Source organism: Prionailurus bengalensis, chromosome C2, assembly GCF_016509475.1.
Source record: "Prionailurus bengalensis isolate Pbe53 chromosome C2, Fcat_Pben_1.1_paternal_pri, whole genome shotgun sequence".
Lineage (NCBI taxonomy): Eukaryota > Metazoa > Chordata > Mammalia > Carnivora > Felidae > Prionailurus > Prionailurus bengalensis.
The window spans coordinates 83,639,032-83,662,090 of NC_057350.1; the positions used below are offsets into that span (position 1 = coordinate 83,639,032).

General features: G+C 50.9%; 2 protein-coding genes across 5 annotated transcripts; both read right to left on the reverse strand.

Moving 5' to 3' along the window:
* Nucleotides 1-2,616: 2,616 nt before the first annotated feature.
* Nucleotides 2,617-10,184, reverse strand: ABCF3 (ATP binding cassette subfamily F member 3). Its single transcript, XM_043594762.1, has 21 exons — nucleotides 9,993-10,184; nucleotides 9,615-9,762; nucleotides 9,376-9,455; nucleotides 8,818-8,864; nucleotides 8,538-8,635; nucleotides 8,314-8,436; nucleotides 7,880-8,146; nucleotides 7,482-7,562; nucleotides 7,333-7,392; nucleotides 7,178-7,234; nucleotides 7,042-7,064; nucleotides 6,884-6,939; nucleotides 6,557-6,757; nucleotides 6,389-6,465; nucleotides 5,231-5,275; nucleotides 5,020-5,152; nucleotides 4,397-4,485; nucleotides 4,207-4,298; nucleotides 3,887-4,019; nucleotides 3,626-3,713; nucleotides 2,617-3,536 (listed from the first exon to the last, which is right to left on the reverse strand). The coding sequence occupies exons 1-21, from the start codon at nucleotides 10,063-10,065 to the stop codon at nucleotides 3,378-3,380; spliced, it is 2,130 nt and encodes a 709-aa protein (XP_043450697.1). The 5' UTR covers nucleotides 10,066-10,184; the 3' UTR covers nucleotides 2,617-3,377.
* Nucleotides 10,185-11,979: 1,795 nt separating this feature from the next.
* Nucleotides 11,980-21,536, reverse strand: AP2M1 (adaptor related protein complex 2 subunit mu 1). 4 transcript variants are annotated; one of them, XM_043594763.1, is made up of 13 exons: nucleotides 21,409-21,535; nucleotides 19,268-19,384; nucleotides 18,036-18,041; nucleotides 17,137-17,402; nucleotides 16,354-16,436; nucleotides 15,947-15,952; nucleotides 15,612-15,747; nucleotides 15,381-15,522; nucleotides 14,301-14,420; nucleotides 14,063-14,198; nucleotides 13,865-13,962; nucleotides 13,241-13,352; nucleotides 11,980-12,588 (listed from the first exon to the last, which is right to left on the reverse strand). In XM_043594763.1, the coding sequence occupies exons 2-13, from the start codon at nucleotides 19,339-19,341 to the stop codon at nucleotides 12,454-12,456; spliced, it is 1,314 nt and encodes a 437-aa protein (XP_043450698.1). In that variant the 5' UTR covers nucleotides 19,342-19,384; nucleotides 21,409-21,535; the 3' UTR covers nucleotides 11,980-12,453. The 4 variants fall into 4 exon arrangements, with proteins under 4 accessions (XP_043450698.1, XP_043450699.1, XP_043450700.1 ...); XM_043594764.1 differs by lacking the exon at nucleotides 18,036-18,041; XM_043594765.1 differs by lacking the exon at nucleotides 15,947-15,952.
* Between the last annotated feature and the right edge of the window lie 1,523 nt (nucleotides 21,537-23,059).

Below are 23,059 nucleotides of genomic sequence, written 5' to 3' on the forward strand. Positions count from 1 at the left end.
AGTGGATGCTGTGATGGGCTACCCAGATCCCCCTTTAGGAGTGAAGAACTTGCCCCAGCTGCTGCGTATTGACGGCAGAAAGCCCTCACTTGTCAGCCCCTGAGGATTGCCTCAGCTGAAGAAAACCTTTCTGAAGGTCACGCCTCGTTCTGGTAGCAGCTGGCACCTAAAGACTAATCACTCAGCAGAATAAAGGGCTGAACCCATTGCCTCAGCTTAGACCAACTCTGCAGGGCTATCCCAGCTCCAGAATGTGGGCTTGGCTGAGCCTTTCCTGGGCCTGCATCACTGCTCGGCTTCTCCCTCTGCTCAACTGATCTCAAGCTGCTTTCCAGGGAAGCAAACCTGTGACAGGCACAGGAGATGCAAAGATGAGCAAGCCGTGGCCTGGCCTTCAAGGATATCAAGGCAAACCAGAACTACGATCTTATCGGCATACAGCTTATAATGGGGGAAGCACACAGTGCCAATGAAGCCCACTTGGAAGAGGGCAGGGTTGAAGCAGAGTCCATCACCCCAGGTTTGAAAAACCCTCCCAGCCCTTCAGTCATCCAGTCTGTGGGCTCCCGCTGATGCAGTGACAGTGCTCTGATGCTGGCAGGGGTGTTGTTTGGTTTGCATCTGTGGATGGACCAGACCCAGGCCTGGGGAGCGGTTCCTTGTAAGATGTTCTGTACCCAAAAGACACATCAGGCTGGGGCATGGTCAGGCAGGGTAAATGGTACCTTCTCTCCTATTCTGTGCTAACATTTACCTGGAAAGCTCAGTAAAATGTCTAGCTCTAACAAATCTCAAGACAGCAATATCACATTGGAATAAACGATTCTGTGGCTGGCATCTTTGAGGGTCGTGTAGATTGGTGCAGAGACCCACTGCACCCTTGTCCACCGGTGACCAACCAGGTTGTCTGGGAAGGCACTGGTGAGTATGGTAAGGCCAGCAGAAGCGGGGAGGCCAGCGTTTCAAAGAAGACCTTGCAGACTGAGGTCTTTCAACCCCGCTGGCTCTGGACTGCTTTAAAGGCCTGATGTCGGCGGGGCAGCTCCAGCACCAGTAGCTGTGGGAAGGACCAGCTTTCCAATGGCTGGGGTTAGATAGGGTCTCCAGAGCATGGAAGGGTAGACTGCTGTATTGGGCCGTCTGGAGTGATCAAGGGCAGTCTTTTGGGTCACTTTCCCCTTTGCCCTGTGGAGTGGAGATGGCTGATTTTGCTGCCATTTTCCATCCCTGAAGACCAGAATCTCCTGCCAACTCACCTCCCCTAACTTCCAGAAATTCACCATACACACTTATCCTGGGATCTTTCTCACCTCCTGCAATTCATTCATGCCGTCTTTCTCAAGTCCTGCAGCATAGACTTATATTGTCATATATAAAAGCTCTTCATTCACATTTCTTTCATGGAATCATAAACTGGAAGCCAGTCTGGAGGCCATCTAGTGCTGGCTTCCCCCTCAGAGCCCTTCTCCGTAGCCTGGCAGGGCTGAACAGTCTCTGGGAACTCACTCCCAGAAAGCAGCCTATTTAAAAGTTTTCTTTCCTTTGAGCCCAAATTGGTCCACCTCTGGAGCCACTCAAGAGAAAAATTTCCTCTTTCCTCAAATAATAATAATAGTCTTTAAATCATAGACCGCTCACCCAAGAATTGCTTTCTGAGGGCTTATATGTTATGTGCTTGCCATCTAAACCTCACAACAACCCTATAAAGAAACCACGTAGGAAGGTGTTCAAAAAGGTTGTGATGTGCTGTGATTACCCAGCTAATACTAGTGGCCCCTTCTACTACTGGGGATGGAGCTGGGACTTGACTTCAGGCCCTACTCCAATGCCTTTGCTCTTTGTACACAAAGTCACATCCAAAGAAGCAGACTCTGTGTCACAGAACCCTTCAGTTGTACTCTCACCGACTGAGAAATTGAGGACTCCTACAGGGATTCACAAATTAGTGAGGGGTGAAGGGGCTGAGAGCCTGGCCAAAAAGGCAGGCACAGAAACTACACCACACGGCCCCCAAACTGGCACACCTGCAGGCCTGAGGGTGAGGAGTGTGGGGGGGGACCATGAGAAGACCCTCGTGACTTCAATGGTACACAGAAGTGGCTGGAACACCTCTGGACTTCTAAGAGGGAGGGAGGCTGAGGAGGCTGGCTGACTAGTGGCCCTTTGGCCAGCTTCCTCAGTCTATCAGCACCTGCTGTGTAGTGAACAGAGCCTTCTTGATTTCATTCTCCTTTCCTCCAAAAGAGCCTCTTTCCCCCAGCTACCTACATACCACAACAGCCTCAGGGGGCTACAAATCTTAGGTTGACCCCTGTGACTACAATTTCCCATGAAGCCAGCAAGTTCCTTCTGTTGATTCTGGTTTCTCTGTTGTCTTTGAGGAAGGCAAGGTTCCTATTTTAGTGTCTTCTAACAATTACATATAGAAGTGGAGTCCTCAAGAAACAATATTTATAAGAGCTACTACTCTGTTAAACAACTGCTCTCCTGAGATTCCTTGATTTAAAAACAAAGTGCTGTTTCTTCCCATTCGACCCCATTCTCAATTCCCTACTTCCCAGGCCCCCCCTACATAGTTCGAAGGAAAATAAAGAACATGAAGCCACCCAAGTAAAATGGGACAAAGATAGTTTCTCGGTTTCTCTTCAGCTCCAGCCGAGGATCAGAGAAGCAAGGTGAGCCTAAGTCAGAGACCACAGGCGTAAGCAGTTGACAAACCATGCTGGAGGCCAGGTTACAGAATCAGTTCACTCCTCCAAGCAGTGGGACTGAGGCAGCACAAACCAAGCCCCCTTCTGCTGCAGCTGAGCCCAGGCTATAGGGAATAGTATACCCCAGTGATGTAATACACTGCCCTTCATTCCACCAGCTCAGGCCACCCAAAGTAAGGCAGGTGATCTCTGAGCCCCAGTGGCTTTAATGACACCTCCTTCCAGAGCAAGACTGGTGCTGCCATGGACCTGGCCATGTGACTGATATAAGTGTTACAGGAAAAGCCTAAACCTCAGAGCCCACGCCCCTTAACACTGTGCAAGTGCTGCAGCCCTGCCAATGAGCAGCAGAGATGAAGCCAGGGAGATGCAGGGGGACATTTAATTTACACAGCAGCCACTTGGGGCCCAGTCAGAGCTGGGGCAGTTGGGGGGATCTATAACCAGAGGGCACCCCCACCCCTTCCCTTGAAGACCAGTCCTCACAGACACTTAGATGGGGCTCCCTGGGTTATGCAGAGGATGCTCCAGTTAAAAGGAGATTTGGAAATAAGGCTGTCCCCAAAGTTGGGGGAAGTCCGTGGCCTGGAGATGGTTGCCTATATCGCGGCCCAGGGGTCTGAGAGACCAGTCCATATCCTGGGCACAGTCCTCGGCCTGGTGACCCTAAAGGAAGCCCTCACGGCGGAACTGTTCCTGGAGAAGGGCGCGGTACTGGTCAAACCCCCCCTCGACCCGGGTGACGCCGCCGCCTTCGCACACCCACAACTCCCGGCACACCAACCGGATGAAGCGCTCATCATGGGATACCAATATCACACCGCCCTGAAAGAGAGGAGACCAGGAGGCACTCAGGGGGGCCCTAAGGGGTGATGACACTTGGGGAGGAGCAGGCAGCATGAAGGCACACTCACCCTGAAATTGTTGAGAGCACGGCCCAGAGCCTCAATCGTCTCCATATCCAGGTGGTTTGTGGGTTCATCCAGAATGTAGAAGTTGGGGCTAGAAGGCAGTACCCAGGAAGGTGGGTAGTTATTGGGGTTGGGAGAAAAATGAACCCTCTGATACGAAGGCAAGAGAAACATTTTCTACTTGGCTAGAGGGGTAGAGGGGTAGAGGGGTAGAGGGGTAGAGGGGTAGGGGGTAGAGGGGTAGAGGGGAAGGCAAGAGCTCACCAGGGCATGGTCATCTGAGCAAAGGCTACCCGACTCTTCTGGCCCCCAGACAAGCTGGCAACAGGGCGCACGGCCAGTTCTCCAGAGATGCCATACCGGCCCAGCTGGTGACGATACTCCTCCTCAGGCCGCCCTGGAATAGGCCTCACTCCATCAAGTGGATTCTTGACCCAACTTTCTCTCTTCGCCCTCCCCTCAGCCCTACCTCCAAATGCCCATGTCCTTATACTTAGACTCGGGGCTCACTGCTCATTACCCCACCCCAAGATGGGCCTAGCCGTAGGGGTCACCTCCTTTCCGGACTCAAATCCCTAAGGTACCGGGAAACTTGCGTGCCAGCAGTTCCACGGCACTGACATTCAGGTCCAGCTGCTCCACATGGTGCTGGCTGAAATAGCCAATCTTCAGATTCCTACAGGCAGAAACAAAGGTGGAAAGAGGGGATGGAAGGCAATGACCATAAACGAGTGTAGCTACAGTATATGAGCAGTTTGGAATTGGGGGCTTTACCTGTGAGCATGTCTGATGCCCCGGACAGGGGCCAGGTCCCCCATAAGCAGCTTCAGCATGGTAGACTTACCAGCACCATTCTCCCCAACCTGTAAAAAGAACCCCGAGAATGTTCAAGAGTGGACATGTGTGAGACACTGAAGGGAAGGAGATGAGAACTGGTTCTGACCAATGACTCCTTCAACAACGAAAAAAATATTAAGGAACTCTACAGAAAGATGAAAGAGCTAGTAAAGATATAAAGGGAACTGACACCTGAATACCTACTAAGTGCAGGGGATTTAATCCTGCCAATAACTGAGTGACGTAGGTGTTATCTCCACTTCGTAACCAAGCTAGCAACAGGTAGAGTCAAGACCTGAAATCTGATCTCTCTTCCATGTTCCATGGTTTGAGAAAACTCAGAGCTAAGACTAGTAAGATAAAGTCTTGTTCTAAGTATTCATAAAATACCACAACCAGGCTTCCTATCTCTGCAAGGAAGTATAGCAAAGCCCTTGGCCCAGGCCAATCCCTGCTCCTGTATACCACTTCCTTTTGCAGCCAGATGATCTGGGCCAATCCACACTACGTGAAGGGGTGGCAGAGTCCCAGCTCACAGAACAGAGAAACAGCAACCATACCACACAAATGCGGGACTCGAGATCAGCAGAGACGGATAGACGGCTGAAGACGACATGCTTAGGATCATAGTAGAAATCCACCTCATCTAGTTGTAGAACTGGTGGTGAGAACTTCTCAAACCCATCAGGGAACCTGCAGGAGGTGGTGGTGAGGAACACAGAGGTGGCCAGAAACAAGAGCTCCCCACCAGCCCCTTGGCCCAGCACTCACTTCATCACCACCTCCAACTCCTTGTCCACAGGTTTCAGCTCCGGTCTGAGGAGAGAGGGGGCAGGCAAACTAAATTTATGGCTTAAAAAAATGACTTTGTTCTTACTACACAAATAATAGATGTTCAGGGAAAACCTAGAAAAAAACTCGCAATTCTACCATCCAGACCCCATTCTTATTTTAGAGTACCTTCTTCCAGTTCACAATATCCCTTTCAGGAGATTTTTGGCCTTCCAGTTAATACATTGTGATAAATATTTCATGTCACAAAAACCTAAGCCTTTGATGTTAGACTTCCTTCCACCACCGGCACTTCTAGAAAGGTTGCTATTAGATTAACCCCCCAATGTTCAACATTGTTAGTCATTAAAGAAATCCAAGTCAAAACCACAGTGAGCTGTCGCTCACACCCACTACGATGGCCAAAATTAAAAAGACAGATAATAAGTGTTGGCAAGGATGTGGAGAAATTGGAACCCTCATACATTGCTGGTAGAAATATAAAATGGTACAGCTGCTTTAGAAAACAGCTTGGCAGTTCCTCAAAAAGTTAAACATAGAATTATCTTGTAACCCAGCAATTCTACTCCGAGGCATATACCCAAGAGAATAGAAAACATATGTCCATACGAAAACTTGTACACAAATGTTTAGAGCACTGTTATTCATAAGAGCCAAAAAACAGAAACACTTCCAATACCCCTCAACTGATGAATCAATGAACAAAATGCTGTATATCCTTATAATGAAATACTACCTAGCCATTAAAAGGCAGGCAATACTGATACATGCTACAACACGAATGAGCCTCAAAAACATTACGTTAAGTGAAATAAGCCAGACACAAAATGTCACCTGTTACAGGATTTCATTTATATAAAATATCCAGAATAAGCAAATATATTAGAGACAGAAAAGAAATTCGTGGTTGCCTAGGACTGTGGGGACAACACTAATTTACAACAGCAGTGTAAAATTCTCTGCTTTCCTGTTGGAGAGGAGATTAAAGTTGGTTTCTAGAAAAGGGGAGACCTAGAATGGGAAGGCAAGGGGTACCCTGCAAAATGAGGGAAAAAATTAAGGGAATAAGAGTCAGGGCCTAATCGAGGGAATAAGAGTCAGGGCCTAATCGATGAGGTGGATTTCTACTGTACTCACAGCTTCTCCAGCATCTTGAGTTTACTCTGCACTTGAGAAGCTCTGTTGGCGTTGTAGCGAAATCGGTCAATGAAAACCTGTGGGTGGATGAGTGCAGACACTGGTCAGGCTCCCTCATCCCTGAAAACTCTAATACCCATGGGCCCCTAGCCCTGTCTGCCCCTATACCTGGATATGCTGGCGATACTGCTGTTGTGCCTCATATTCACGCTGCTGGTTGAGCAGCCGCTCTTGCTTGCTCTTGATGAAGGTCTCAAAGTCTCCCCGGTAGCCATCTAGCCGCTGGCTATGCAGGTGGATGATGTCTGTGGCTATGGCATTCAGGAAGTTGCGGTCATGGGAGACAACCAGGATTGTAGAGGGCCATGTCTGAGGGGTCACAGGATGGCAGGCCCAGTTTGGGAGGGAAATCAACTTCCAGCACCCCCCACCTCCCCACCAGTGTCTTAGAGGCAGACCTTCCTTAGACCTACTCCAGCACCTATAGCCACTCACTTGCAGGTAATTCTCCAGCCACAGGATGGCCCTTACATCCAGCATGTTTGTGGGTTCTGGAAAAGTTGGGGAGGACACATTTGGGATTGAAGGGCTAGAGAACTTGGATGCTGCCATCCTTCCTCACCCCAAAGTCAGGGTGCCCATTTTAAACTCACCATCCAACAGCAGAAGATCTGGCCTATAGAAAAGAATGCAAGCCTTGAGGTTTTAGGTCAGCAGTTCACGACCTCCCATGAACCAAGGCCAATCCTCCACAGTATCCATGGGCCCCTTCAGGCCCAGGAGACTCACCTAGCAAACAGGGCCCGGGCCAGGGCCAGTCTCATCCTCCAACCACCTGAGAACTCCCTAAAGAAACACAGATCACATCAGCTGTAGGTGTTCACCAGGACAGGTAGAGACAGAGCCAACAGTGTTCGTAACCAAGAATGGCAAGGGCCACTCACCGGGTGGGCTGCTGCTGCATTTTAGGGGTAAAGCCAAGCCCAGCAAGAATGACTGATGCCCTAGAAGTGAGGAAATTAAAGAACCCCGTTGGAACAGGTAACGAAATGGAAAGGTAAAATCTGAAGGAGGGAAGGGGAATTTTAAATACCTGGCAGGTGCCTTGTCGGCCTCAATCTCCTCCAGTTTGGCATATATTTCTGCCAACTGTGCAGCTTCTGAGCCCTCAGCCCTGGAGTGGGAATGGGAGGAAGAGCACTCAGCCTGAATGCAGGTAGTCTTGGGGGAATGTCCTGCACCCTATGTAGCTGAAAAGCAGGTCACCGACTGCCTTGTTGCCAGGACAGGAACAGAGGACAGGAAGAACCTGCTCAAGACAGTGAGGGCAGTGGGCACTGTGGAAGGAACGGGGCTTTACAGCCCCACAGAGCCAAGTTCTAAGCTCTGCTGCTTCCTAGGATGGGCATGCAAGTTATGGATTGTGGTAGTATGACAGGCACTCTGTGAAGAACTGTGGCTGCTGGTTATTACCTATTCTGGAGCCTTTACCTGCCAGTGGCAATCTGGGCGCTGAGCTCCCGCTCCCTCCGCAGAAGGTCCTCTCTCACGGTGTCACTCTCTAGCACACTCTGAAGGGCAGGGGTGTCATCTCCAGCAACCTCCTGTTCCACGTGCAGCAGGGAAATGTGGGCTGGAACCCGCAGGCTCCGAGTGGCCAACATCTTCAGGAGTGTTGTCTTCCCCAGCCCATTTCGGCCCACCAGTCCATAGCGGCGGCCCCATGCCAGGTTCACATCTGCTCCAGCCAACAGTACCCTGCAGGGGTAGCAGGAAGAAAACAAAGGGTGCTGCTGCTCTAGAAACAGGTATGCAGCAAGTTTAACAACACAAACCTAGCGTTATTTTAAGCCCCATTCCATCTGTCCAAATTCTCCTTTAATTGGAAAAAGAAAAAACGTCACCCCCCACTGCCACTCCCTCACCTATCGCCAAAAGACACATCAAAGTTCTCAATTCGAACATCATAGGATTTGTTCTTGCCAGATGATTCCAACCGACTCTCCTTTCTGCTGCCTGCCTGGCTGGCTGATGCCTCCTCCAAGACTCTTTCAAAGGAAGAAATGGATGGCTTTTAGCACTCCCAGCCACCCTTCCATCCCAATAGAGACTGCTCTATTCTCTTCTCAGCCCTTCTTACTAAACTCACAGAGGGCTGCTGGTCTTGAGTGTGTCCTTCTCTGAGCGCTTCTCCTGCTTTGCCTTCAGTCGAGCCTCAGCCTTCTCTAGCTTCTTTGCATTCACTGTCTGAAGGTCCAAACACAACCATTTCAGGCTAGGTTGTAGCCTCAGAAACAACATCTTAAGTTACCCTGCTCTCAGGGAAAGACTTTATCAGAAATTCCCCAAAAAGATACTCCAGTATTTAAAGACAGTCAATGCTCACCCTTGCTCACCCTCAGCCCCCACCCTTTCTTCCCCCTCCTCACCGAGGACTGTTCCCTCTTTAGCAGTCCTGGAAGTTTGGTGCCACAGTCTGTAAGCGATAAGAAAAGCAGTCACCTTCTCCCTGAGGGAAGGGAAACTAACATTTTGAGTAATTAATATGAATGAGACACAGACATAGACATTTAAAGAAAAGCCTTACAATCCCAGAAACAGCTGTCATCCCCCCACTTTTCAACAAAACAAAACCAAAAAAACACCTTCCAGATTGACAATAGAGAGACTGAGGCAGATAAGTAACTCCTAAAAGGTCATGCAACTGGTTAGAAAAGTCACAAAATTGGGAAGTAAACCCAAGTCTGTCTAGTTACAAGGCCCATATTCTTCCTACCCTACCTAAGAGTTTGGAGACCTGTCCAATCCTACTCCCTTCATCAATGGCCTCTTTTGCCCTCAGAAAAGACATTAACTAGCTTCTACAACCTTTTCCTGTGGAAAAGGGGTACCAGGAGTCCTGGGCTCTAGGGGACAGCGGGCTGGGTAGGGGGTGAAGACTGAGACAAGGGCAGAGGGCAGCTAGTTCAATCTTCCCTCACTCTCACCGTAGTTTTCTGTTATCTTTGACAACTGGATGGGGGCGTCTAGTAGCACCTGGCTGTTTCCCTGGGTCTGTGGCTCAGCCCTTGACGGTAGAAACAGAAAGCGCAGAATTAGGAGCTGAATAAAAAGCTCTACGACCATCAGACCTTTCTTCCCTTACATCTCGTCTCCTCACCGTCCGCCCTCCTATCACGCCCCCACCCCCCATCCTGCCCCAAGATTCCCCGGCCCTGGCACTTACAGGCGCAGAGTGTTGTACATGCGCTGGCACACAGCCCTGATGCCCGCGTCATCCTTGCTGTCCCCGGACACCTCCTGCAACAGTTCCCCCACTGCTTCCACCAGGTCATCCACAGACTCGAAGTCCGCGCTGCCGCTGTGCAAGACGCCTTAGGCCGGGCGTGGCAGGTCGAGGAAGAGAGTGGGTACGGTAGACATACAAGCAGTTTTAGCCCCCGAACCACGGCCCCAGTCCGGGCTCCAGACCTAACCGGCTCTCGGGACAAGAGGTCACACAGAGGAGAGGCCTAGCAGCGGTCCCCGGCACTACCCGCCCTTAGTCTTTCCCCTAATGATTTCCATTTCCGATTCCCCAGCGCGTTGATTCGGTTCCGCTCACCCGTCACGTAGTCGAAGACCTGTCCGTCAATTTCAGGGAACTCGCTCCGCAGGATTTCAGCGCAAGTCGCCATGTTCCAGTAGGGCTCCCGTCCGCGCAGGCGCCGTTAGACCTCAGCCAAGACCCGCCTCCGGCCGGTCTCCCAAAAGCTCACCCCTCCTCCCAAAGCGCATGCCTAGTAGTGACGTAAGAAAAGCGCAGAGCACTCGGAATCCGGTGGACTAGGTGATCTGGGATGGAGGAACCGTGCGCAAGCGCCGCTCAGAGGCTACGCTAGAACTGCTCTCTCTGCGCTTGCGCAACGCGGTTTCCACTGAAAAATTAGCCACATGTGCGGTTCTCGCTGCCTTCTGGGAGGTGGAGCTACGGGAGGCGGCGGGGTAGGGTGCAAGGAAGCTCGCAGTTTATCTGGACTCGAGACACCGATGGTCCGGTGGGAGGGACCCTTCTGACAGACGAGGGGTTGATAATGTACGCGGACCTCGCCCGAGTCTCTGCGTTCCCCTGAGGCGCGTCTACCGCAGCGCGCCCAGCCGGGTCCATTTTGGAGCCCACCGAGAGGTTTGCTGACTCACTCGTTCCCGAGCTTTCAGAAGTCCCTGCACAGTAATGTACAGCCCACAGGTTTTGTTCCGGTCCCCAGGTCCTACGGGCTTCTGGTATCAGCCCGGTGGCCAGCCCGCCCAGGACCAGCATTCCGTTCTCTCACCTGACAGCTCAGCAGTACTACGCGAATTATTTTCACTCGGTCCTAACCTCACCACAGGGCACAAGATCTCTCTCCACCAAAGGGCAAGAAAACCAGATCGACAAAAGGCTGTGCAAATTCAATGGTATTTATTCCCTACCTACACCCAAAGCGTACTGCTCTCCATCAGGAAGCTCAGTAAATGACTGTAAAAAGCTACTTCCTCTCACTGATTTCCTCAGAAGTTAAGACTATTTCCCTCAAATGATGCTGCTTTACATTTAATGTGAATATTCTTCCAACCTGGCTCTAAAATTTTCACCTAAGATCCATCATCCTTTGCCATTGCGAAGGATCAGTCCTGCTATTTGAAGTTTAAAAGTTAAGCTCCTAGAGCTAACAACCATTTTATAGGCAATAGAGAGAAAGAGGAATTTTGGGGGGGGGGGGGACTACAAACTATGCTTTCTTCAACAACACTGCAAGAGCTGACAGGGAACCTGTGGTTTATATGATTTAAAAAGATTCACTGACCACAACGGACCTTGTTTAGATCCTGATGCAAGTTGCAAAACAAAAACAAAAACAAAAACAAACCACAGGACTCTTGGATTTTGAACACTGATCATGTTGATAAGAAACTGGCCATGAGTTGATAACTTAAGTTGAATGAGGGTTCATTACATATATCTTGTTACTTCTCTTTATATTTGAAATTTTCTCTAATAGATTTAAAATGGCTGAAACCAAACAAGGGAAAACTGGTGAGGGCAGGTTTGCTCTTTTATCTGCCCCAATACACCAGCAGGGTATGGAATACTCCTCTTAAGGACTAGCTTATCACAAGATTCTCTGCAGAGGGGAAGTTAGCAAGGAGGAGAATCCCTTTTACCAGCCACTCACCACTGTTTGGGAAGTCTGGGTAATTGCGAAAAGGACAGAACTGAGGTCAGTTTCTCAAGATGGTGGGAAAAAACAAATGTAAACCTTGCTTAATCTCTGCTAATTAGAAAATACCTGTCTAAAGCTAGAGGTCAACTAGGGAAAGAAACTCTACCCTCAGGGAACCAGGACCAGATGGAGCTGCTTGCCCTTGAGGTTGTGTTCTGAGAAAGGAGGCCTGGGACTGACACCAGTCAGGATAAGGGCTTGGATCACCTCAAGGGGGCCCAGAACCTTAAGAGAGCTCAATATAAAATTCTACTCAACTCACAGTATGCGGTGTTAAGATTTGGGAAGAGCAATCCCATCAGTTCCCCTCCCCGTGTAGCTCCGGCACCACCAACACATAGCATCTCCGCTCTACAGAGTTTATTGGGTTTATAACTGGACAAAGTCACACGTGTACAAAATGAAGCTCACACTATCCCAAAGCAGAGTAGGGACTGAGGGCTGGGAATCCATTACTGGCCTTTGGGGGAGCTCCGAGGTGAGGGGCAGCCAACCCTCCCACTCCAGAGAGATGTGGCCACAGGGGAGGGGAGGAGAGGGAGCCCACCTGGCTTTGGTCACAGAACACAGAGCCTGGCATTGGGCCAGGGCACACAGATGGATGGTGGAGTAGGAGCCCCAGAAACCACCCTGCCCAGGGAGCCCAGGGACTGCTCCGCCAGTCCCGCTCACGATGTGGTTGGTCCAGACCTAGACTCAGGGGCTGGTGCAAAGGGAAGGCAGCAAAGCAGGAGGGAGGAGACGCTGACGTGTGGTGGCCCGGGGGCACCCAGACCTGTGGAAGAAGGTGGGTGGGGAGGCAGGCTAGCTGCTACTAGGCAGCTAGCAGCGGGTCTCATAAATGCCACTGCGGCCAATGTAGCGCACCCATTTGATGACATCATGGTCGCTGTAGTTCAGCTTCGGTTCAAACACCTTCAAGTAACGCACCTTGAGGCCAGAGGGGGCGAATGGCACCTGGGCAAGGGATAGCTCCAGTTAGGAATTTGGTCTTCCTCTCACAGCTGCTCTCCTCTGGGAAGTTCTGTAGCTCTGCCCTACTTCATCTCTCTCTACTACAGGTGTTTGAATGATTGGAGTCCTGAAAGAAGCTAGGGGAAGCTTAAGAAGGATCTTAAAAGGTTACTAAAGAAGAAAGCATATCCAAGTGTAACTAACAATCACTTGGGTTGGAAATCAGGCCCTGCCTGTGGTAACTCGAATCAATTCCTTTAATCAGCAGGAGGCAGCAACCAAAGACCCACGCTCAATATTATGGGCTTAAAAAATAAGGTGGAGAAAATTATACGTCTAACATGTGCAAAGCAATGCCAGCCCAGTCCCCTGTGTGTAAATAAACTTTGGGTCTTATCTGGTAGTCAATCTAAATTTTTCCAAAAAACTGTTTTATGACAAACTTTACAAGTCACAGATTTTTTTTGTCAGTGTGAATAGTAATTTCTAGTAAGAGGCCTGAAGGGGGAGGAAATGGGTCTTTGAATTATAAAAGTCACTTTCCCCTCTCTGGGTCTCATCTGCAGGTCACAAGGTGCAGAAGGTGACCTGGACGATCCTAAGATCTTTATTAGCATACCCTCTGCAGTGGCTCTAGGGCCCCCCCTTGCCATACCTCAAAGTTCATGGAAATGGGAGGTCGAGCCCATTTCTTCTTGTCATTGGTGGGCAGAAGCTCAATCTCTGCGCTGATCTGTGATTCCTTCATGCCTGCCATACGCTTGATCCTAGGAACAGAGGGGCAATGAGCAGCAAGTGCCCCTGATAGCTTGGAGGAGTTTCAAGGTGGACGGTGCCCTTTCTGGAGGGGTGGGGGGAACGGAACAGAGGAACTTGTGGGAAGTGCTAGGACAGGAAATGTGGTAAGGGCCCTGGCAATCACTTGCTATGGAATCTTGGGTCTGCTATTCCTTTAGCACTGTGGGCTGCAATTTCAGCCTAAATACACAAGCATGCTATCCCTTGCTATTTCACAGAGATGTTACAAGGGCAAATAGGGAAATGTTGAGGCATTTTGATAACTAAATGCACGCATGCACCCAAGTGCAGGCATGTGCATACTCACACAGAGGTATATGGATGACAGCAAAAGCAGAGGCTCCTGGAGAAGCAGACAGGCACCCCCCATCCTTGCAACACACACACACACCACACTCACACTCAAGAGGATGAAGGTAAGACTTAAGGGAGTACACCAAAGCATCTTAAGCCCTGCAGTGACCTTGTGAAGGAGACTCACTTCCACACGATGGCGTTCTCGCTGGCCTTGTATTTGGCCTTCCCCTTCATGCAGATCACCTGTACCCCGCTTGTGTTCAGTGGGGTTGGGATCCTCACCTAGAAGTGATATACCTGTCAGAGAGCTCTGTCAAGCCCCGACATCAGCTGCCATTATCTGGAGACAGTGTTTCCTCCTCCCCAAGTCCCTTGTTCTCACCTCAATCTTCTGAGCCAGTAATGAGGGCTTGAAATTGGACTTGATAACCACCTTGACCTCCAGCTTGGTGCGTCCCACTTCCCGCACTAGCGGGATCACCCGGAAAGGAAGGATGATGTCCTTGGTGGTGCGATACCTTTAGGGGTGGGGAGTAAGGTTGGCACAGCAGAGCCTGTCCTCCTCCCTCTCCCCACTCTCTGCCAGCAGCATTCCCTGCCTCCTCACACCCCAATGGTACCTCATGAGCTCAAACTCTCCATCTGGTGGGATGAAGCTAATGCTGCGTTCAGAGTCAAACTTGCTGAGTCGCACACACTGGTGGAAGGTACAGTCATCGATGGCAATTGATTGCTTCCCACTGTGAGCAGGGGCAGAAGGTCTCTTCGTTGGTACAGGAGAGTGGCAAGAAAGAGTTGGGCTGGGAATCTATCCCACCCCCAAAGGCTGCCACATCCTGAGTGAAGCTTGCACTACAGACTGTGGAAAGCTACCAGAATATAGCTTTTTGACTCAGGGGTCCCTGCTGCCAATTTAGGGATGAGTGGGAGCTTTGCAAATTCACCGTTTCTGGAGAACTCCACTGCTTGGGACCCAGAGGTTTTAGGCACACTGGCCAGAAGCCATCAGTATGTTATAGAAAAATCTTAGTCCTGGGGAATCAAACAAAGGGGACTACTCTTTAAGTACGATGAGTACAATCCCCTCATCTTTTTTTTTTTTTTTTTTAATTTTTTTTTTTCAACGTTTATTTATTTTTGGGACAGAGAGAGACAGAGCATGAACGGGGGAGGGGCAGAGAGAGAGGGAGACACAGAATCCGAAACAGGCTCCAGGCTCTGAGCCATCAGCCCAGAGCCTGACGCGGGGCTCGAACTCACAGACCGCGAGATCGTGACCTGGCTGAAGTCGGACGCTTAACCGACTGCGCCACCCAGGCGCCCCTTTTTTTTTTTTTTTTTTTTTTATAAAAATTTTTTTTTTTTTCAACGTTTATTTATTTTTGGGACAGAGAGAGACAGAGCATGAACGGGGGAGGGGCAGAGAGAGAGGGAGACACAGAATCGTTAACAGGCTTCAGGCTCCGAGCCATCAGCCCAGAGCCTGACGCGGGGCTCGAACTCACGGACCGCAAGATCGTGACCTGGCTGAAGTCGGACGCTTAACCGACTGCGCCACCCAGGCGCCCCCCCTCATCTCTCTTAAGCACAGATGTCAAGAGCTTGGAAAAATGTTATCTAGAAAGGAACCTGTGATTCACCAGACCCTGCTCAGCCCTTCGAGGTCCACCCTCTCCCACCAGCAACCCTGCCCCAGGCACCTTTTACTTGTTTCATCAGCTGTGCCTTTGCCCTGTTTCTCAATAACAATCTTGTCATTCATCCCAAACTTGCACTCGGGCATGCCACTCAGGTAGCTCTTCATCACCACCCGGCCTGACACATGGGCACTCAGCACCTGCCCTGGTGATAGATAAATGGGAACATCTGAGTCAGGATGAGGATCCTGCCCTGGTCCTGCCCCTCCAGCTTCATCTCGAGAGGGCTCTCACCCTGTGGGGACATGAGAAGGTTCACACTCTCTAGCACATCCAAGAAGAGCTCATTCCGGCGATACTTGATGCCCTCCCGCCGCCAGCCAATCTGCCCGGTCACCTGGCTGGTGATCTGGGACTGCTCTTCTTTTGTCTACACGGGGAACAGAGACAACATAATGACTTCATTCCTCTCTACCTTCAATCATCCTGTTTCTATCCCCACTCTACCCTCATTCCCCCTGCCTTCTGGTCCCCACCCTGTAACTCATCTTCCCCATAAGCTCCATGATGCAGGGCCTGAAGAAAACTGGAACAAAGCTGTAAAGATGGAAGCTAAGGGAACAGCTTACCTGATGCTGGAGGCCAAAGGGCCAATGTGATGCCCACAGGAAGCAGTAGGGGAGCACAGACGGGAAGAGGCAGGCAGAAAAGAAGGAGAAGGCAGCTATAAGGCCTGGATCCTAGAGGAGGGCCCACACTCTCTCCTCCTGAGGAACACCAGGCCTCCAGAGCAGCCCACACCCTCCCTTCCCTCAGTGCAGAAGGAAACTGCTTGAACTATATTCCCAGAAACAGAGATGCTGAGTTGGCTGCTCCTGGGGTGGAGGGCCACACACAGCAAAACAGGCCTGCAATCATGGCAGAGGGCTCAGGCCAGCACTTCCTGTCAGAGGTGGTGCTTGAGTCAGCCGGGACAGAGCTCAGGGGGCTTAAGGAGGATGGGCCCCACCCTGGCTGTGGCTGTACAACTGAGTACCTGGCTCTTGATACCCTGCTGAGTGATGAAGGTTTTCAGTGCTCCTGTCTCTGAATTCTGTGGATAGCCAAAGTCCAGGATCTCTGCAAAAGGAAGGGATCCATCAGCCCCTGGAAAAAGCTGAAGGTTTCTTTAGTCTAATCCCTCCCCTGGCCTGGACATAGCTGGCCAGGACAGCTCCAGAAGAGTGTGGGATCATCTACAGCACTGTCCTCTTGCTTTGCAGCATTTACTCCGGGATTTGTGCTTCATAAGAAAACATAATTAAATGTCAGTTTTTTTTCACAGAGAAAATCAGCAGAAGACTCTTATGGCCAGTGAATGAGAGATCAGGAAGTGCTGAGTCCTTAGAAAACAGACAGACATTGGGAAGGTGGAAAGACTCTGTTCCCTTAAATCATACCCTACAGAGGAAGAGAGATAATGTAACCCTAGAAGCTGGTAGTAGCTCACCCTCCTCCAGGCTCTGAGGCAGCTACTGAGATAGAAAGCTGGAAGGACAGTCAGGGAACTAAGACCCAAACCACAAAGGTGAAAGGGAAATGTGCTTAACTGCAGGAGGCCCAGCTACCAAGCCCCACAGTTAGGTTCTTATCCCCCTGAAAGATGTTTTGGTCCTCTGCCCCCTCTCCCACCTCTACTTGCTGGCCTTCAGGGCTCAAAAGACCAAATAGTCAGAAAAGTTCAGAAGGCACTGGAGGGAACCTCACACCTGCTCCTACCTCCAGGCCAGGCCCCATCAGGTTCAGCCCCACCCTAGGCCCACCGCCCTGCCAGCCTCACCATCCAGTAGCTCATATATGAGCACAAAATTGTTCTTGATGTTCTCCTCGCTGATCTTGCCAAAGTAGGCAGCCATTACGTCACACATCTTATAGAGGAATTCGAAGACCATGGCAGCATTGACATTCTGCTTGGTGACAGCTGCCAACCAGATGTTGGACCGCTTAACATGGAAGAAACTGGTGCGAGCGATGTTGGTGACAGGGCTGCGCACCTGCTGCCGGGCGTGGATAACATTGACCCGAAAGGCATCCACTGCATTCCTCCTGAGGGAAAAGGGTACACAGGGGCTGCTCAGCGCCCAGGCAAACCTCACTCCACAGGGATCAACCACAGCTGCTAACAACTCCCCCCTCCCTGCCCCCCCCCCTTCACTGCTTAAGTCTGGCATGTACTCTGAAGCCAACTGCCTAAACCACTGGGGCAGTTCCCTGTGACTCCCAGCGGAGGCACAAGGGTAGGGTCAGAGCTGGGCTAGTGTCTGAGGAAGAGAGGGAAGTCAAGTGGCAATGACAGGAGGATAGATGTAGAGTTAATAAAGTGAGATCCATCAGGCTTAAGGAGGTATGCTCCTAACTCCCAAGCTTGGCCCCAATTTCCCAGCTGCAACCTCTCTAGCTTCTCAGTAAGCTCCAGGCCCAAATGAAAGAGAGACTCTGCTTCTTTCCCAGTCTTCCCACTTGTGATTCCACCGGTCAGACAAAGTCAGCATGACTTCAGAGAAGGCTCTGATCTACCGAGGAGAAAGGACCGAGGGGCCATGGAGCTGGGCCATTCATTCCTGTCCAGGATCCAATTCCAGGGCATGTTTGGGGAATGAAAACAGATGAAGAAAACAATGATGGGGGGCAGGGCCCCCCACCCACCTGTGCCTGGCGGCAGCTTGATAGGCTGCTTACCTATTGCTACGGCAGCCAATGAGATGGGATGAGAGAAATGACGCCAGCAAGAAAAGGAGAGTGACAGCAACGAGAGAGAGGATTAGACACACAACACACTGGGGGTGGGCAGCACACACCATGAGGTGGAAGCAGACAAGCAACAGGCAAGGGGTGGAGAGCATAGCAAGGCATGCAAGACAGTATGTGCCCTAGCTTAAGCAGGTCCATCCACGGCAGGAGGGGGGTGCCTATGGGTACAGCCAGCCAGGTTCAGGCAAGCCAGGCATCGCCACAACTCTAGCTCATGCCCCACCACCAGTCAGTGGACAAACAGCCACAAAGGCCAGGCCAGCCCACTAGCCAGGGAGCTGGGAGGCAAGGAGCTAAGGCGCTGCAGCAGGCCCATTCTGTAACTCTCTATCCTAAGCTCTTAGAGGAAGAAAAACAGGGCAGCGGGAACCAGAGAAGCCTAATCTCATTAGAGTTGCTGAGGCTAGGACAAGTGCCCTCACTCAGGAAAGAACAGTGGCGTGCAGGGTGAGGCAGAATGAGAAGGCAGGCTGCGCTTCCTCGTTAAGGTCTGAGGGACCCAGAACAAGAAGCTATTCCACATCTACTCTGATAGGCCAGAAAGGGCCACATGGCCTCCCTGCCTTTCCCTCAGTGACCCAGAGAGTGCTCCAGGCTTGCTCACAACCTCTCTTCCAGGGGTAGCCCAGAGGAACTGAAAATGGCTGAGTCAGCAGCCTGCCTCCTCCTGAGAAAGGGAGTGGGAGAGGATTTGGCAGCCTGGAGAGGCTTTCAAGAGAATCCAGTGAAGGCTCTCAACAAGAGAATGGCTTTTGAGAGCAAGACTTAGATGGCCTAGTACCTCTAGCGTGGCCACTAACTCCATCCCCTGGAGAAATATCTCCCTCCTCCTCAAAGGAGAAATCAATCTGCCAGGGCAAAAGTACTCATCTCGAGCAACTAGGTCTGTCACTAAGGAAAGGAGAAGGCAGGAAGGGCAAAAGTTCCTAAGACTGCAGGGGCCACACTATTCCACAGGTCCTGCCTATCAGGCAGTAACTGGCTATCAGGCCAATACCACCAGACCTAATGGGAACCAGGTTGTATTAGCTGAGCTTCTAGGATGCAGCAAGGGAAGGGGGTGGCCCAAGTCAAGTCTCTGGTAGCAACAGACCTGGTCCTGCATGCTGGGGAGGAAGGATAAGGGGTGGGGGCACAGCTGGCTCAGCCAGGGGACTCACCCGATGTCATCTCGGTAGACCCGGGAGATTAGCACCTCCCCCTTGTGATTATAGATGAATAAGCCTCCTATCATGGCGGCAGCTCAGTCTCCAAGGCCCATCGCTCTGAGAACAGACCTAGGACAGGCGGAGGCAGGGTCAGGGAAGGCCTCAGAACCTCTGCCAACATCCCCAGTTGGGGCTGTGCAGGTCACTGGCTCGGCTTTTTTTCCTGACTCAACCCTCCAGAAGTGACCCTGCAGTCCTCCCAGGCATGCCCCTCCCCTTAGCCAGGCTCCAGTTCCTGTTTATCTCACACTGGAAAGGAGAAAGAAATGGAGAAGGACTTGGGCCCAGGATTCTAAGGCCATTTTGACCCTCCCTTTTCTGGGGCTGAGCCCAGAAAGCAGCCCCCTCCCCCTCTTCACAGTGCTGAACTCAGCAAGGATCCTTTTTGGCCCCTTCCTGTGCAGACTCTCACTCAGACTGTAGCCGGTGAGTCACCGTGAAGGCCTGCCTGCGGCTGCAGGAATGGCGGTAGGAATTACCTCCACTTGGTTCAGGCCTGGGGCCCTCAGGCACAGCTTTAGGAAGACCGGGTCTCTCAGGCTCCACTACCCTTCTGAGAAGGCAGTAGGGCCTGACCTGTGGCTCTCTAATTCACAGAAATCTAAACATTCCAGGAAAGGGTGTGCAGGGTGTGGGGGGGAGAGAAAGGGAGGCCTTAGGCCCTGACACGGACCCAGGAGTGTGGTTCCAACCAATCCCAGGCGGTCAGATAAGCAGGCAAAAGAGCAGAGAGAAAGGCCCCAGCCCTGGCAGACTACACTTTAATGACCCAAGCTGCTTATTAGTTATTTTTAACTATCTCCCTTTTAAAAAGGGAGGCTCCCTCTCAGCTCCCAAATGCAATAAAAATAAGGGGGTGGGAATATAGGTTCATAAAACAATGAGATCGATCTGGCTGAAATTCTATGATTCCAGACCCCATGACATAACTGATTTCTGGCCTGAGTACCTATAAGCAAGGGGCAGAATATATGAATTATCCAAATTATTTGGGTCAAACTAATTTAGACTGTTTGCAAGGAGAAAAAGGGTTAATTTAGTTCTAGCTTTCCTGAATTAGCTCTGGTATTAATTTTCACAGGGTGGAGGGAGTTTAGCAGAGTTTTCTAGACTGGAAAATAAAGCGGATTACTGCGGCCACCAGGGTCTCCCAAACTCAGTGAGAGGTCTCTCAAGGTGGTGGTGGACACATTCCATCCCTCAGTCCAAAGAGGCTGGGAGAAGAAATGCAAAATGGAGTTTAGAGCCCTGGGCAAAGACGCAAGTTCACACAGTGGTAGGGACCTCAGAGCACCAGGGCAGCCCAGGTGGGGCCCAGGACAGGAATGGAATAATGAGTTAAGGGGAAAGACTGGCAGAAACAGCCAGGCAGTCTACTCAGGTGAGCCTGGAGCAGCAAAAGGGATGGTGGGGGCATCTGGGGGAAGAAGTTTCCAGTGTGGCAAAGGTCAAGGCTCTGAAGAAGAAAAACAGCAGTGAGAGACTGACAGTAGTGAATAAAGGAAAGCTGGGGCGACAGAACCTGCTTTGGAGTTCAAGTGCAGAGGCATGAGGGGCTGATGGGTTTTTCGCCCTGGGGAGGAAGACATCGCGGAAAAAAATATGGCTCCACGGGGGTGCGGGGGCTGTCACAGGTCTGAGAAAAAAAGAGCCGCGGGGTGTCACTCAACTGGGGGGAGGGGGTGCCGCAGGGTGGGAGACTTGTCACAGTCCCAGAAGAAGCCCACAAGGGGGTGTCACAGTCCTAGGAGATGGGGGAATTGTCCTTGCGTTGAGAGGAGGCGCCAAGGGGCAGGGAGGTTGTCACGATCCCGGGGAGGGGGTCGCCGCGCGGAGTCCCCGCTCTGGAAGGATTCCAGTAAGTATCCCTCTCAAGGGAGGCTCCGGACGGGTCAGGTGGAGGGCGCCGCTCCCAGCCTGTCCTGCAACCGCGCCCCAGGCGCCCCCGCCCAGCCGTCAGCTCCCTCCCGATCTGAAGGCTGAGGCCACTCCCGGGTGTGGGCAGCTTTCCGCGTAGCGTAGTGCAGGGAAGGGCAAAGCTGGGCAGCGGGGTTAGGCATCCTCCTTTACCCTTGGCCAGATCCCCAGCTCACCTGGTGTCCGCGGCCCCCTTCTCAGCCTGCCCGGCCACTCTCCAGATCCCAAGATGTCCGCCCGCCCCCTGCTCGCCTGCCCGCTGCCTCGGCTTTCACTGCAGTGCCCCGGCCCCGCCCCAACCACAGTTGCGCTTGCGCGTCGGAAGACCGTGCCGACTACAAATCCCGTCAAACCTCTCCTCCCTTTTGCTTACAATTTTAAGCTTCCTAGGTTTAACAAAACTACAACGACCGACTGCCTTCGGCGGGGTAGGCGTGCCTTGGGGAGGGATAGGAGAGGCCTTATTCAGCCCTACACGAAATACACATCCCATCATACGCTGCTCCACTCCCTTCATTTTCCCCACTGAGCATTCTGGGAATTGTAGTCTGGAATCCCTCCTGTTCCTAGTTCAGTGTTTATGGAGAGCCTCTGAGGATTAATGCCATTTGTTGAAGCCCATCTGTTAAGCCTCAGATTGCTGTAGGCCTTTTCTGTCTCCGGAGTCCGAGGACTGGCTGTGTTCAATTCACACATACACACACACACACACACACACACACACACACACACACACGCACACGACTTGGCGGAAGTATTTGTCTGAATTCACTGCTTTCTAACACCACCTCTGATTCTCCCAAGATTCTTTCATCAAATATTTGTACTAGACTCGAGCCTTTTCCCAGGGATCAAGACCCAAGGAAAAGGGTAGGGAGCGAGGAGGCAAATACTTGTAAGAAACTAGCCAAAGCTTTTCAAGAATGTTTGTTCTATCCCAGCTATGCACACCTGTGTGACCCCTCAAGGCCAGGACCTGTGTGCTTTCTAGTGACCGACATATATGTTGCTTAAAAAAACGTTGGCAAGTTTAATTGGACATGGAATTTGAAATGTCCTCTCTGAAGAGTTAATCCTCACATCCAAGCTGAGAAGAAGAGACAGAGCCAACCCTCAAACATGAAAGGCCTTCTTGGCTTTCGCAGGACCTAAATAAAATCTGTTAGCTCTTCTCAACAGGGAGAGATACCCTGCTGCCTTCCCTGTAGCTGAGCCTATTATGGGAAGAAGGGCAAAAAAGGGCAAACCTGGTTGAAAACCCTATTATCCCTAGCATTGTCCTGCTAGAAGTCAGGATGTGGCAGGATGAAGATCTAGCCTCTCTCAAACCGTGGTCACAGTCTGAACCTCTTAAATGATCAAATATGGGCATTTCTAACTCTTGAACCAGCACTCAAGGCTTCACTGCTACCTTTCCAAAAGCTCTATCTTCAATACATGCCCTACCAATTTAGAGTAAATAATAATAATAATAATAATAATAATAATAGCTACCATTTATTGAGCACCTATTCTACTATGTGCCAGGCACTGTGCTAGGCACTTTTCGTACAATATCTAATTTAAATCCTCACAACAACCCTGTGAGGTAGGTATTATTATCGTCATTTTACATGAGGGAATTGAGGCTCAGAGAGATTAAATAACTCTCTTATCATGAAACCAAAAAGTAGTAGAGCTGGGATTCAAACCCAGAACAATCTGACTCCAAATCCCATGCTCCTGTGAATTAGAGTAGAGGCAGAGGGGAAAGGAAGGACCATATTCAAGAAAGATTGCTGGGGTGTAATGGATATGATATGCTGACTAGAAAGATAGGGGGAAGAA

Coding starts and splice junctions, on each gene's coding strand:
- ABCF3 (XM_043594762.1), bottom strand. CDS start 10,065: ATGGCGACTTGCGCTGAAATCCTGCGGAGCGAGTTCCCTGAAATTGAC. Junction 9,763..9,992: donor GGTCTTCGACTACGTGACGG/GTGAGCGGAACC, acceptor GCCCGGCCTAAG/GCGTCTTGCACAGCGGCAGC. Junction 7,563..7,879: donor GCCCAGATTGCCACTGGCAG/GTAAAGGCTCCA, acceptor TTCCCACTCCAG/GGCTGAGGGCTCAGAAGCTG.
- AP2M1 (XM_043594763.1), bottom strand. CDS start 19,341: ATGATAGGAGGCTTATTCATCTATAATCACAAGGGGGAGGTGCTAATC. Junction 13,963..14,062: donor TACTGGCTCAGAAGATTGAG/GTGAGAACAAGG, acceptor TATCACTTCTAG/GTGAGGATCCCAACCCCACT. Junction 12,589..13,240: donor CCATTTCCATGAACTTTGAG/GTATGGCAAGGG, acceptor TCCCTTGCCCAG/GTGCCATTCGCCCCCTCTGG.